The 16,089-nt window shown below is 41.9% G+C and overlaps 1 protein-coding gene across 1 annotated transcript in view; it reads right to left on the bottom strand.

The window, feature by feature from the left end:
• LOC117511303 (ectonucleoside triphosphate diphosphohydrolase 2-like) overlaps nucleotides 1-15,368 on the bottom strand; it is a 34,953-nt gene extending 19,585 nt beyond the window's left edge. Inside the window, exons 1-2 of the mRNA XM_034171331.1 lie at nucleotides 15,181-15,368; nucleotides 2,591-2,708 (exon numbers count right to left, since the gene is read on the bottom strand). Coding sequence (XP_034027222.1) covers nucleotides 2,591-2,708; nucleotides 15,181-15,297 — 235 coding nt within the window. The 5' untranslated portion in view covers nucleotides 15,298-15,368. The remainder of the gene's footprint in view (nucleotides 1-2,590; nucleotides 2,709-15,180) is intronic.
• Nucleotides 15,369-16,089: the final 721 nt, after the last annotated feature.

A 16,089-nucleotide genomic window follows, 5' to 3' on the forward strand; every position in this document is an offset into this window, starting at 1 on the left:
TGGGGCTGAGGGAGAGAACCAGGAAAAAGACATGCTGTGGAGGGGAGCAGAGATCAATCACTAATGATTAAATGCAGAGTGGTGCATACAGAGCAAAAAGAAACACTCAGTGCATCATGGGAACCCCCCAGCAGTCTAAGTCTATAGCAGCATAACTAAGGGATGGTTCAGGGTCACCTGATCCAGCCCTAACTATAAGCTTTAGCAAAAAGGAAAGTTTTAAGCCTAATCTTAAAAGTAGAGAGGGTGTCTGTCTCCCTGATCTGAATTGGGAGCTGGTTCCACAGGAGAGGAGCCTGAAAGCTGAAGGCTCTGCCTCCCATTCTACTCTTACAAACCCTAGGAACTACAAGTAAGCCTGCAGTCTGAGAGCGAAGCACTCTATTGGGGTGATATGGTACTACGAGGTCCCTAAGATAAGATGGGACCTGATTATTCAAAACCTTATAAGTAAGAAGAAGAATTTTAAATTCTATTCTAGAATTAACAGGAAGCCAATGAAGAGAGGCCAATATGGGTGAGATATGCTCTCTCCTTCTAGTCCCTGTCAGTACTCTAGCTGCAGCATTTTGAATTAACTGAAGGTTTTTCAGGGAACTTTTAGGACAACCTGATAATAATGAATTACAATAGTCCAGCCTAGAGGAAATAAATGCATGAATTAGTTTTTCAGCATCACTGAGACAAGACCTTTCTAATTTTAGAGATATTGCGTAAATGCAAAAAAGCAGTCCTACATATTTGTTTAATATGCGCTTTGAATGACATATCCTGATCAAAAATGACTCCAAGATTTCTCACAGTATTACTAGAGGTCAGGGTAATGCCATCCAGAGTAAGGATCTGGTTAGACACCATGTTTCTAAGATTTGTGGGGCCAAGTACAATAACTTCAGTTTTATCTGAGTTTAAAAGCAGGAAATTAGAGGTCATCCATGTCTTTATGTCTGTAAGACAATCCTGCAGTTTAGCTAATTGGTGTGTGTCCTCTGGCTTCATGGATAGATAAAGCTGGGTATCATCTGCGTAACAATGAAAATTTAAGCAATACCATCTAATAATACTGCCTAAGGGAAGCATGTATAAAGTGAATAAAATTGGTCCTAGCACAGAACCTTGTGGAACTCCATAATTAACCTTAGTCTGTGAAGAAGATTCCCCATTTACATGAACAAATTGCCATCTATTAGATAAATATAATTCAAACCACCGCAGCGCAGTGCCTTTAATACCTATGGCATGCTCTAATCTCTGTAATAAAATTTTATGGTCAACACTATCAAAAGCAGCACTGAGGTCTAACAGAACAAGCACAGAGATGAGTCCACTGTCCGAGGCCATAAGAAGATCATTTGTAACCTTCACTAATGCTGTTTCTGTACTATGATGGATTCTAAAACCTGACTGAAACTCTTCAAATAGACCATTCCTCTGCAGATGATCAGTTAGCTGTTTTACAACTACCCTTTCAAGAATTTTTGAGAGAAAAGGAAGGTTGGAGATTGGCCTATAATTAGCTAAGATAGCTGGGTCAAGTGATGGCTTTTTAAGTAATGGTTTAATTACTGCCACCTTAAAAGCCTGTGGTACATAGCCAACTAATAAAGATAGATTGATCATATTTAAGATCGAAGCATTAAATAATGGTAGGGCTTCCTTAAGCAGCCTGGTAGGAATGGGGTCTAATAGACATGTTGATGGTTTGGAGGAAGTAACTAATGAAAATAACTCAGACAGAACAATCGGAGAGAAAGAGTCTAACCAAATACCGGCATCACTGAAAGCAGCCAAAGGGAACGATATGTCTTTGGGATGGTTATGAGTAATTTTTTCTCTAATAGTTGAGGGCTTTTTTATAGAGCAACAGACTCTTTTTCCAGGCTAAGTGAAGATCTTCTAAATTAGTGAGACGCCATTTCCTCTCCAACTTACAGGTTATCTGCTTTAAGCTGCAAGTTTGAGAGTTATACCACTGAGTCAGGCACTTCTGATTTAAGGCTCTCTTTTTCAGAGTAGAGAGGGTGTCTGTCTCCCTGATCTGAATTGGGAGCTTCTTTTAAATTCCCCTTAAAATAATTTAAGGGAAATTTAAGGGAAATTTCAGATTAGATAGAACTTTGCTGATCTCTTGGGAAAACTCTCTCAGGGAAATTGAGGTTCCAGCAGCATTGTATAGCAGCACACAGGGTAAGAAGCACACAGAATATCAAAAGTGAAAGTCAAAAAGAAAAACAGTTTGCGAATGCAAATAAAATACAAACACACAATATAAATACCAGACATACTGATCAATACTGGTTTACTCGTTACTAGTGTTCCTCTCATTCCTGTCCTCTGTCTTCCTGTTACTCCCCCCCTTCAGTGAGGAGTTGTACAGTCTGATGGCCTGATGGACAAAGGAGTTTTTCTGTCTCTTGGTCCTGCACTTGGGAAGAAGCAGTCTGTGGCTGAAGAAGCTCCTCTGGTTGCTGATGACATTTAGCAGTTATCTCAGGTGTTGCTTCTTCCTCTGCTCTAAATCGTCCGCAAAAGACTTCAAACACTTGAAGGGAAATGTCAAATTATCCCGTGTCAGGTTAAAAGAACTCACCTTTCACATGGCACTCATCATGTTGGGTGACAATCCCTGTGTCATTGTGTTTGTTAGCTGGCCATTTGTAGATGTACATGGAGGTGTGGGAGGAGCCTGCATCCAGAACAATTCCATACTAAAAGAAAATACACCATTGCATCAGACATTTATTATTATCGTAGATGAGTTTAAATATTTGGGGTCAACTGTTCAAAGTAATGGAGAGTGTGGTAGAGAGGTGAAGAAGAGAGTGCAGGCAGGGTGGAGTGGGTGGAGAAAGGTGGCAGGAGTGATTTGTGACCGAAGAATATCAGCAAGAGTGAAGGAGAAAGTTTACAAGACAGTAGTGAGACCAGCTATGTTGTATGGTTTAGAGACAGTGGCACTAACAAAAAGACAGGAGGCAGAGCTGAAGATGTTGAGATTCTCTTTGGGAGTGACAAGAATGGACAAGATTAGGAATGAACATATCAGAGGGACAGCTCAGGTGGGACGGTTTGGAGACAAAGTCAGAGAGGCGAGATTGAGATGGTTTGGACATGTGCAGAGGAGGGACCCAGTGTATATAGGGAGAAGGATGCTGAGGATGGAGCCACCAGGCAGGAGGAGAAGAGGGAGACCAAAGAGGAGGTTCATGGATGTGCTGAGAGAGGACATGCAGGTGGTTGGTGTGACAGAGGAAGATACAGAGGACAGGGTGAGATGGAAATGATTGATCTGCTGTGGCGACCCCTAACGGGAACAGCCGAAAGACAAAGAAGTTAAATATCAAAGTACTTGTAAGTCAATGTACATGATCTAGCCTGTACAGGCCCTCTGTAGCCTTTTAAATATGAAGTTCACAAATTACATGCATGTACTTTATATTCCTGAACCATCCAACAGGTAGATGGCAGCATACCACTCCATGTTTCTCCCCAAGGCTGCTAAATGAAGTTGTGAGTTCTAATGAAGGTGGACACCACATTCAGCAGGTGTCAGCCATGTCTTTGAGATATTACACAAGATACAAAAAGTTACTTTTTCGATTGGAATTCACCAGATTTTACTGGATTTGTCCTCGTCACATACTTTTTAAGTTGAAGACTTAAAGATGGCATTTAATGTTTTTCACAATCCACCTACGTTCTTGTGGTCCAAGAGCCTGTGTTGATTTTCATTTAGGCAGCTGTGCTAACAGAAATGTTCCGGACACGTCTGGTGTCGTGGCTGCAACGGAACCTCTATATTAAAGCTGGTGCATATTTTTCACACATGATGCGAGCAGCACCCAGCTAAAGTAGACCAAAAATTAAAAAAAGGCACATAAGCACTCATGCTGACATCATATGAGCAACGTTACACTTTTGACTGGCGTCTTTTTGTCTGGGGAACAGGTCAGGTGTGAGTTAGCAGTGCACAAATATATAGAGCATACACTGACACTGCACTTCACCACATCCACCACATGAAGGAAACAGCTTGGGTTTCCTCTTTATTACAGAGATTAGCGCATGCCATAGGTATTAAAGGCACTGCGCTGTGGTGGTTTGAATCATATTTATCTAATAGATTACAATTTGTTCATGTAAATGGGGAATCTTCTTCACAGACTAAGGTTAATTATGGAGTTCCACAAGGTTCTGTGCTAGGACCAATTTTATTCACTTTATACATGCTTCCCTTAGGCAGTATTATTAGACGGTATTGACTCAGATAAAACTGAAGTTATTGTACTTGGCCCCACAAATCTTAGAAACATGGTGTCTAACCAGATCCTTACTCTGGATGGCATTACCCTGACCTCTAGTAATACTGTGAGAAATCTTGGAGTCATTTTTGATCAGGATATGTCATTCAAAGTGCATATTAAACAAATATGTAGGACTGCTTTTTTGCATTTACGCAATATCTCTAAAATCAGAAAGGTCTTGTCTCAGAGTGATGCTGAAAAACTAATTCATGCATTTATTTCCTCTAGGCTGGACTATTGTAATTCATTATTATCAGGTTGTCCTAAAAGTTCCCTAAAAAGCCTTCAGTTAATTCAAAATGCTGCAGCTAGAGTACTGACGGGGACTAGAAGGAGAGAGCATATCTCACCCATATTGGCCTCTCTTCATTGGCTTCCTGTTAATTCTAGAATAGAATTTAAAATTCTTCTTCTTACTTATAAGGTTTTGAATAATCAGGTCCCATCTTATCTTAGGGACCTCGTAGTACCATATTACCCCAATAGAGCGCTTCGCTCTCAGACTGCAGGCTTACTTGTAGTTCCTAGGGTTTGTAAGAGTAGAATGGGAGGCAGAGCCTTCAGCTTTCAGGCTCCTCTCCTGTGGAACCAGCTCCCAATTCAGATCAGGGAGACAGACACCCTCTCTACTTTTAAGATTAGGCTTAAAACTTTCCTTTTTGCTAAAGCTTATAGTTAGGGCTGGATCAGGTGACCCTGAACCATCCCTTAGTTATGCTGCTATAGACGTAGACTGCTGGGGGGTTCCCATGATGCACTGTTTCTTTTTCTTTTTGCTCTGTATGCACCACTCTGCATTTAATCATTAGTGATCGATCTCTGCTCCCCTCCACAGCATGTCTTTTTCCTGGTTCTCTCCCTCAGCCCCAACCAGTCCCAGCAGAAGACTGCCCCTCCCTGAGCCTGGTTCTGCTGGAGGTTTCTTCCTGTTAAAAGGGAGTTTTTCCTTCCCACTGTAGCCAAGTGCTTGCTCACAGGGGGTCGTTTTGACCGTTGGGGTTTTACATAATTATTGTATGGCCTTGCCTTACAATATAAAGCGCCTTGGGGCAACTGTTTGTTGTGATTTGGCGCTATATAAAAAAAATTGATTGATTGATTGATATTGCTTAAATTTTCATTGTTACGCAGATGATACCCAGCTTTATCTATCCATGAAGCCAGAGGATACACACCAATTAGCTAAACTGCAGGATTGTCTTACAGACATAAAGACATGGATGACCTCTAATTTCCTGCTTTTAAACTTAGATAAAACTGAAGTTATTGTACTTGGCCCACAAATCTTAGAAACATGGTGTCTAATCAGATCCTTACTCTGGATGGCATTACCCTGACCTCTAGTAATACTGTGAGAAATCTTGGAGTCATTTTTGATCAGGATATGTCATTCAAAGCGCATATTAAACAAATATGTAGGACTGCTTTTTTGCATTTGCGCAATATCTCTAAAATTAGAAAGGTCTTGTCTCAGAGTGATGCTGAAAAACTAATTCATGCATTTATTTCCTCTAGGCTGGACTATTGTAATTCATTATTATCAGGTTGTCCTAAAAGTTCCCTGAAAAGCCTTCAGTTAATTCAAAATGCTGCAGCTAGAGTACTGACAGGGACTAGAAGGAGAGAGTATATCTCACCCATATTGGCCTCTCTTCATTGGCTTCCTGTTAATTCTAGAATAGAATTTAAAATTCTTCTTCTTACTTATAAGGTTTTGAATAATCAGGTCCCATCTTATCTTAGGGACCTCATAGTACCATATCACCCCAATAGAGCGCTTCGCTCTCAGACTCCAGGCTTACTTGTAGTTCCTAGGGTTTGTAAGAGTAGAATGGGAGGCAGAGCCTTCAGCTTTCAGGCTCCTCTCCTGTGGAACCAGCTCCCAATTCAGATCAGGGAGACAGACACCCTCTCTACTTTTAAGATTAGGCTTAAAACTTTCCTTTTGCTAAAGCTTATAGTTAGAGCTGGATCAGGTGACCCTGAACCATCCCTTAGTTATGCTGCTATAGACTTAGACTGCTGGGGGGTTCCCATGATGCACTGAGTGTTTCTTTCTCTTTTTGCTCTGTATGCACCACTCTGCATTTAATCATTAGTGATTAATCTCTGCTCCCCTCCACAGCATGTCTTTTTCCTGGTTCTCTCCCTCAGCCCCAACCAGTCCCAGCAGAAGACTGCCCCTCCCTGAGCCTGGTTCTGCTGGAGGTTTCTTCCTGTTAAAAGGGAGTTTTTCCTTCCCACTGTTGCCAAGTGCTTGCTCACAGGGGGTCGTTTTGACCTTTGGGGTTTTTCCGTAATTATTGTATGGCCTTGCCTTACAATATAAAGCGCCTTGGGGCAACTGTTTGTTGTGATTTGGCGCTATATAAATAAAATTGATTTGATTTGATTTGATTTTGGTCCTTGATGGCATCCCCCAAGGCACACAGCCTGCCCACCCCCTCTTTTTGAAACTAGTGCTCTATCTGCAACAGCCAGGTGACACGTGGGCCTTGCCTTGGCCTTCTCCAGCTGCTGGGTTCCTCATTTATACACGACCAAATGTGCTACATGGCCACAACATCGTAGCTGGTGGTTCCTCACAATCTGACACGGTCACTCCAGCAGTACCTCAGGATCTTCCAAAAAGACCCACGGTCTCATTTCTAACTGCTGCATATTGCACAAAACGGGACCTGAAAGAGGCATGTGCTTCTTCCCATACAAACGTCAACATCAACGTATGTATAGGCGAACGAACATTTTTGAAAATTGAAAACTGACGGAGGTGGAGATGATGCCTTGAAGTCGGACTGTAGGAAACATGAGAAGCATCGTCACACATGTAATGTGCCGTGTGCTGGTGAGTCACATCATCCAGTTAATTTCACTTAATATTACTCAAATATTATTCTATTTTATATAAAAAAATTAAGTTTCATTTCTGATAGTGATGCATAATTATTACATAAGGACTTCTGAATTGTAAAATATATAAGATGACTCAAATCTGAAATCACCAGTTCACCGCAGCTGCTGAACTGTAGGTGGACACATGACTGGATTATCGGTGTGAAACAACCAGCAGCAGGTTTCCACTTCCTGTGTTTTTATTTTATTTGTTTGTCATCCCGCTGCTGTGACCAATAAACAAAATGTTTTCTTCGAGGTGCCTATAAGCGGCTTGATTTCTGTTTCAGAAAAGTAGTAAGTACACTTTATGTGTTTTTATGAGGGGTTTTTTTTTTTTTTTTTCATTGACCATTTTGGGTTGAATGTGGGCGTGTAGTGGGCGTGATAATGAGACAGAGCCATCTGCACACATTTGAAACTAATTATATTTATAAAGAGAACTTTGCATGCAGGTGTGCGTGCAAAACAGTTTCTATACTTTTAGTATGAGGGTGATTCTTTAACTACGGGCACTATTGGCCTTGTAAATGTAATTTCCACCACACCATTGCCTTACAATATAAAGCGCCTTGGGGCAACTGTTTGTTGTGATTTGGCGCTATATACATGTGCTCTGATGTCACTGTTTATCTCCATAGAAACTACCCAAACAATCTTTCATACAAACTGTTTAAAGGGACATTACAGTGTTGTGGTGGAAATTACGGCAATAGTGTGGGACAACTACATTTTGTTTAAAAAAATCACAACAGTTGTATGACATTGAATACCCCAATTATGTTTTGATTATTTTACTGATATTTTATTCAGAGATATTTTAAAACATTAGAAAAAACATTTCTTTACCATTCATTTTTATCATTGAAGATCAAAAGTCTGGGTGTGGGACAAGCACAAAACGGCAATATTTGCATATAATGATGCTGAAAAAAGGTGAAAAAGTCATCATAGACTACTAGAACAAATTTCTTAAAACACTTTCATTGTAAAGATAACTATAAAAGTGTGAAATTTCCCTTTTTTTCTGTTTTTCATACAATATGATCAAAGGACATAATAAGTGCCCGTAGTCTAAGAATCACCCATGAATCTTAAGTGCAGTCTATATAAAGGGCTACGTCTGTCTGTCTGTCTGTCCAGGATAAACTCCCAAACTATAATATGTAGCCCTAAAAACTATATATATTCTGAATCCTGACATGGGGAACAAACTGGTACCATTTTTTTTTAAGTTGAACTGAAAATTACCCCCAAAATAGCCGGCTGTGGGTATGACCAGGCAGATTCAAATTTCCAGCCCTGTATATGTGTTGACCATCTCTGTTTATTTAATCCCTTTCTTCAGCTACTTTATCTTCTCAGCTGTTAAGCACCTTTGCCTTTGCCTTCCTGTCTGAATACATTCATTTTATGTTTGTAAAATTGCAGTATAAAAACAGTGAAATAACCACTACCTCAATTTTGATTCATTGATATTTACATTAACTGTTACTTTTTGTGTAATTTTGTTATAAATTTGATTGCAAAACAAAGTCTGCATGAAGGACTTCAATGTGTTTGTCTTTTAACCAAGTATTTCCACTTGATTTGGGGAGTCCACCTCTTATAATTCTGCTGGACAAACTTTAGCCCATTAACTATTACATTTATAAGACATCAGCATTACAAAAACAAATGTTGTGCAACTGTTTTGATCAAAATGATTGGCATTTGGCTTATGTCTAAAACAGGTTAACCCGGGCAGCACCAGCTACCTCAGCTAGTATATTTATAAAAGAAGCCGCGGGACCCCAACGATTTGGACCATCATTCTCCTGCAAAGATATCAGCATCACCATCCAGTGACCTCATGACCATACCTGCCAACATTTGAACTTCCAAAAGTGGGACACCCACAAGTGGCCGTGAGTGCCAAGGGTGGGAAGTGTAACTAGGGTGTTCCGGGGACATGAACCCACACTAATGTGGGACTAATGGGCATCCCGCACACACCCATGCGGGACGCAGGACATGGGGGTAAATACCGGGACTGTCCCGCCCAATGCAGGATGGTTGGCAGTGCTGCGTGTCTCCATACACTCTTCCCAGGTGTCTCCCAGTCTCAAAGGTTGAGGACCCAGAGACATTGCTAAGATGTCTCAAGTTCAGTAGTTCCACCACATACAGTTACACTCCTGACGGGCAAGTCCAGGAAGTCATTGGAAGTGTGATGTGTCGTAGGCTTGATTGTAGTCTTGGAAATCATTGTCTTCCAGGAGAACAACAAACCCAGATGCTTGGATTCCACAGTGAGGTGTGCAAACAATCACAGTATCCTTTGATTCCACAAAGACCACATCAGCTTTCAACTCAATGCAAAGTAAACCTTTTCTCACCCGTAAAAGTACTCTAGTTACTTTTTTCCACAACCCTACACCACACCCACCCAGTCCACGCAGACACTGCAGAGGACAGGAGCAAGAATAGCCTCCAAAAAACAGCCCCAGTGTCACATTTGGTGAAGTTCCACTTATTTTGCATCGTTTGCACTTTTCTGCCTTTATGTATGTGAATTCTGTGATTCTGCACAGTTTTGTAAATGAGGCCACTGGAGTTTAGGTCTTGGCACGTGTCTCTAAAGAGTGCTCTTCTACTTTTTACTGAGGTACACACTCAACAAAAATGGTGCTGAAAGTGGTTCTTTGGCTCGTAATCGTAGGGGAACCTCTTTTAGTAGTGTTTAGCACCATTTTTATTGTGTGTGTTTCCACGGGCACTTGTTTAACTGTTTAAATATGACTGATTTATTAGTTAAGTGCAGTACTGACAGGATGTGGTCAGAACATGTGCATCCTACAAACGACTTTATTCTTTTAGCAATTATGCAACAGCTGTATGACGCATCGACTGCACTGGCTTCCTGTCCCAGTGAGATCAGATTTTAAGGTTCTGCTACTATATAAAATGATTCATGGACTGGCACCTCCCTACCTAGCTGACCTAATTAAACCTTACGTACCGGCCCGGGCTTTACGTTCTCAGGGTGCAGGACTACTTTGTGTCCCTAAGGTGAATAAGAAGTCTGTGGGTCACAGAGCTTTCTCTTATCATGTCCCTGTTCTGTGGAATGATCTCCTTGCATCAATAAAACAGTCAGATTCTGTGGAGACTTTCAAGTCCAGGCTTAAGACGCACTTATTTTCCCTTTCATATGGCTAGCATACTGGTACAGTTTTGTTTTATGCTTTTTACTCTTTTAATCCATTTATTAGTAATTGGAGCGGGCTGTGGCCTCAACTTTACCTAAGGAAAACATTGCCACAAACAGCAGGAGAAGAAGAAAACTAGAAGGGTGGAAATGAGAGTGGGGACTTTGAATGTTGGTAGTATGACTGGTAAAGGGAGAGAGCTGGCTGATATGATGGGGAGGAGAAAGGTAGACATATTGTGTGTGCAAGAGACCAAGTGGAAGGGAAGTAACAGCAGGAGCATCGGCAGTGGGTACAAGTTGTTGTACCATGGTGAGGACAGGAAGAGAAATGGTGTTGGGGTCATTTTAAAGGAAGAGTATGTTAAAAGTGTGTTGGAGGTTAAGCGAGTGTCTGACAGGGTGATGAGTGTGAAGTTGGAAATTGAAGGGGTGATGATGAATATCATCAGTGCATATGCCCCACAGGTAGGTTGTGAGATGAAGGAGAAAGAAGATTTCTGGAGTGTGTTAGATGAGGTGGTGGAGAGTGTGCCCAAGCATGAAAGAGTGGTGATAGGAGCAGACTTCAATGGGCATGTTGGTGAAGGGAACAGAGGTGATGAGGAAGTAATGGGTAGATATGGTATCAAGGATAGGAATGGGGAAGGACAGATAGTTGATTTTGCAAAAAGGATGGAAATGGCTGTGGTGAATACCTACTTTAAGAAAAGGGAGGAGCACAGGGTGACATATAAGAGTGGAGGAAGGTGCACACAGGTGGACTACATTCTTTATAGGAGATACAAGCTAAAAGAAATCACAGACTGTAAGGTGGTAGCAGGAGAGAGTGTCACTAGACAGCATAGGATGGTTGTTTGTAGGATGACTTTAGAGGTAAAGAAGAAGAAGAGAGTGAGAGCTCAACAAAGGATCAGATGGTGGAAGCTGAAGGAGGAAGACTGTTGTGTGAAATTTAGCGAGCAGGTGAGAGAAGCACTAGTTGGAGGGGAAGCAATTTTGGACAACTGGAAAAGTACTGCAGATGTGGTGAGGGAGACAGCTAGGGCAGTACTGGGTATGACATCTGGACAGTGGAAGGAAGACAAGGAGACTTGGTGGTGGAATGAAGAGGTCCAGGAAAGCATAAGAAGAAAGAGGTTGGCGAAAAAGTTTTGGGATAGTCGGAGAGATGAAGAAAGTAGACAGGAGTACAAGGAGATGCGGCGTAAGGCGAGAAGAGAAGTGGCAAAAGCAAAGGAAAAGGCATATTGCGAGCTGTACAAGAAGTTGAATAGTAAGGAAGGAGAAAAGGACTTGTACCGATTGGCCAGACAAAGGGACAGAGCTGGAAAGGATGTGCAGCAGGTTAGGGTGGTAAAAGATGCACATGGTAATGTGCTGACAAGTGAGGAGTGTGTGCTGAGAAGGTGGAGGAAATATTTTGAAGAGTTGATGAATAAAGAAAATGAGCGAGAGAAAAGGCTGGATGATGTGGTGAGAGTAAATCAGGAAGTAAAAGAGATTAGCAAGGAAGAAGTGAGGGCTGCTATGAAGAGGATGAAGAGTGGAAAGGCAGTTTGTCCAGATGACATTCCAGTGGAGGCATGGAAATGTCTAGGAGAGATGGCAGTAGAGTTTCTAACCAGATTGTTTAATAAAATCTTGGAAAGTGAGAGGATGCCTGAGGAGTCGAGACGAAGTGTGCTGGTTCCTATTTTCAAGAACAGAGCTGCAGTAACTACAGAGGCATAAAGCTGATCAGCCACAGCATGAAGTTATGGGAAAGAGTAGTAGAAGCTAGGCTTAGAAAACAGGTGAAGATCTGTGAGCAGCAATATGGTTTCATGCCGAGAAAGAGCACTACAGATGCAATGTTTGCTCTGAGAATACTGTTGGAAAAGTACAGAGAAGGACAGAAAGAGTTACATTGTGTGTTTGTGGACTTAGAAAAAGCTTATGATAGGGTGCCAAGAGAAGAGTTGTGTTGTGAAAGTGTTGGAACACGGACCCACAACAGGGGGCGCAATGAACGGACAATGGAGAAAGTAAATAAGTTTTACTGTCGTGAAAATGCACAACCAATACAACAATTGACAATTTGGGTTTACACCGAATTCCACTGGTGTCGTGTGGGCAGGCTCGAAGGTAGGAGACGTCCGTCCGAGTCGAGCCGGAACCACCCAGATTTCCCCTGCCACCGAACCCTGGAAATACTGGAACCGCCAAGTCCCGAATTCCCAGGTGGCCACTGCCTCCGCTCGTCGGATCCGGTACTGCTGGCAAGAGAACAAACACACAGGTGTGGATGCGGCTGCACCCAGTACACAGAGAGGGAAGAAGCTGACTCCACCTCACGTCAATACTGCAGAAAGGTGAGTACTTCTCCAAGCAATTTAGCTCACAATAATCAGCTGTCCTGCAAAGGTTTAACAAATCTTTTAGCCAGTTAATCAGAATATTAATGCAGAGAACGTTACCTCTAACGTAAGGCGGCAGCGCCCTCTGGTGCCTGGAGCCCGCACTCCAGGCAGGGCGCCCTCTGGTGGTGGTGGGCCAGCAGTACCTCCTCTTCAGCGGCCCACACAACAAGTTGTGGCATTGTATGAGGAAGTCTGGAGTGGCAGAGAAGTATGTCAGGGTAGTGCAGGACATGTACAAGAATAGTGTGACAGCGGTGAGATGCGCAGTCGGAATGACAGACTCATTCAAGGTGGAGGTGGGATTACACCAAGGATCAGCTCTGAGTCCTTTCTTGTTTGCAGTGGTGATGGACAGGTTGACAGATGAGATCAGACAGGAGTCCCCATTGACTATGATGTTTGCAGATGACATTGTGATCTGTAGTGAGAGTAGAGAGCAAGTTGAGTCTAGTCTGGAGAAGTGGAGATATGCTTTGGAGAGAAGGGGAATGAAAGTCAGTAGAAGCAAGACTGAGTACATGTGTGTGAACGAGCGGGAGCCCAGTGGAATAGTGCAGTTACAAGGAGTAGAAGTGGTGAAAGTAGATGAGTTTAAATATTTGGGGTCAACTGTTCAAAGTAATGGAGAGTGTGGTAGAGAGGTGAAGAAGAGAGTGCAGGCAGGGTGGAGTGGGTGGAGAAAGGTGGCAGGAGTGATTTGTGACCGAAGAATATCAGCAAGAGTGAAGGGGAAAGTTTACAAAACAGTAGTGAGACCAGCTATGTTGTATGGTTTAGAGACAGTGGCACTAACAAAAAGACAGGAGGCAGAGCTGGAGGTGGCAGAACTGAAGATGTTGAGATTCTCTTTGGGAGTGACAAGAATGGACAAGATTAGGAATGAACATATCAGAGGGACAGCTCAGGTAGGACGGTTTGGAGACAAAGTCAGAGAGGCGAGATTGAGATGGTTTGGACATGTGCAGAGGAGGGACCCAGGGTATATAGGGAGAAGGATGCTGAGGATGGAGCCACCAGGCAGGAGGAGAAGAGGGAGACCAAAGAGAAGATTTATGGATGTGCTGAGAGAGGACATGCAGGTGGTTGGTGTGACAGAGGAAGATACAGAGGACAGGGTGAGATGGAAACGATTGATCTGCTGTGGCGACCCCTAACGGGAACAGCCGAAAGACAAAGAAGAAGAAGAAGGGCTAGTGGCCAGCGATCACCTTAGTACTTCTTTTTTTTTCTTGTTGTTTAATGGTGACAAATTATACAGTATTTCTTGTCTTTCTGATGCCTGATTCTGTTTTTTCTCTCTGTTTAAGGTGCAGCTCCATCCAGAGATGGGAGTTGTATTCGTGTTGACGATCCTCCTGTCCTGTGCGCCAATAGCATTTCTTGTATATTCATCTGTGAATTGTTCTGTGAATTGTTTCCGTAATTTATGTTTGTATCATGGCCCAAGCAGAGGGTCACCCCTTTGAGTCTGGTCTGCTTGAGGTTTGTTCCTCAGAGGGAGTTTTTCTTTACCACTGTTGCTCTGGTTAGACCTTACCTGTGTGAAGTGCTTTGAGGCATTTGATGGTGATTTGGTGCTATATACTCGTAAATGAAAATAAATTGAAATTGAAATGACCAAATTTATTTTTAAAAATGGCAAGAAACTGATTTCCTTCAATTAAATTTTCAAAAACGAAGATTGTGAGATTTAATATAAAGCAGGTCTATGATGTAGCACCACCCCCCAGGGGCTTTTCTCTTTAGTGATGCAAGTGCAACACTTTCGCAAAGTGCATTGTGTGCAGTGTGGTAGCTGGTGGGATTTCCTTGGACATTTTAGTGCAAATTATGAATTAGATTCAAGACACTAGAAAACCTGCATTTACTTAACATTAGCAGTGTTCAGTCCATCAGCAAAAAAATATTGTGTGTGCTCACAGAATATATGGAAAATTATAGAGTTGCATGTTTCCAGAATTTATCTTGCATAACCCAATACAAACACACCCCCTTTAAAAAATCTGTAATTTAATCCACAAATTCTGGATTATCTGGATCTGCACCAGATCTCACCTGTTCTCAGATATTAATTGATATATAATAATTAATGAATTGTTGTAGTTTTAATAAATTCTGATGAAATTGCATTTCAACTTTCTATTTGTGGTGAACACCAAACTAAGGAAACAGAGTAAATAATGTTAAATTAATAAACAAACTGCAGAACCAATTGTCTATATATATATATATATATATATGTATATATATGTGTGTGTGTGTAAAAAACAACACAGAAGCTTTCTATAATTGGCTTTGAGACACAGCATGCATTTAAAAAGTAAAATAAAAGGAAAATAAAAAATGAAAATCAAGTTGCACAGAGGCTGCTGTAATATTTAAATGAAATTACCATATTCTCAGGAGGGTGAACTACTTTGTTCACTGGGAGGACTGATAGCAGAATCCCGATTATTGCCAGGAGCAGGAGCACAGCTGCAAAGATGAACTGGCACGCATGCAGACCCATGATGATGCTGAGCCTGCAAATGTGAGTTGAAGCTGCCAGCAGCTCTGTATCAAAGTGCACAGAGTGGTGAGGGAACCAACAAATAACGGATGTGCATTCTGGGTCACATGGGTTTAGTTTGAGGTTTTGTTTATAAAGTCATAGCAACGTGCCTCTGCTCCACCACCCACACATGCTAACAAACAGGATAACTGCAAACATGAAGGCAGCGTGGTGATGCTTCAAGGTCAGCTTTGTTCTGCAACGGATTACTGCAAGGTTTTCCTTTTCTGGCTGACCATGTGTATGTACAGTGCATCCATAAAGTATTCACAGTGCTTCACTTTTTCCATGTTTTGTTATGTTACAGCCTTATTCCAAATTGAAGTTAATTTATTTTTCCCCTCAAAATTCTACTCACAGAACCCCATAATGACAACATGAACATTTTTTTTATTTTTGCAAATTTATTAAAAATAAACAAACTAAGAAATCACATGTACGTAAATATTCACACCCTTTGCTCAGCTCTTTGTTGATGCACCTTTGGCAGCAATTACAGCCTCAAGTCTTCTTGAATATGATGCCACAAGCTTGGTGCACCTATCTTTGGGCAGTTTTGTCCATTCCTAGTGTCGGTGCACAGCCATTTTCAGATCTCACCAGAGATGTTCAATCAGATTCAGGTCTGGGCTCTGGCTGGGCCACTCAAGGACTTTCACAGAGTTGTCCTGAAACCACTCCTTTGATATCTTGACTGTGTGTTTAGGGTCATTGTCCTGCTGAAAGATGAACCATCGCCCCAGTCTGAGG

The sequence above is a fragment of the Thalassophryne amazonica genome, chromosome 5, assembly GCF_902500255.1.
Source record: "Thalassophryne amazonica chromosome 5, fThaAma1.1, whole genome shotgun sequence".
NCBI classification, from domain to species: Eukaryota; Metazoa; Chordata; class Actinopteri; order Batrachoidiformes; family Batrachoididae; genus Thalassophryne; species Thalassophryne amazonica.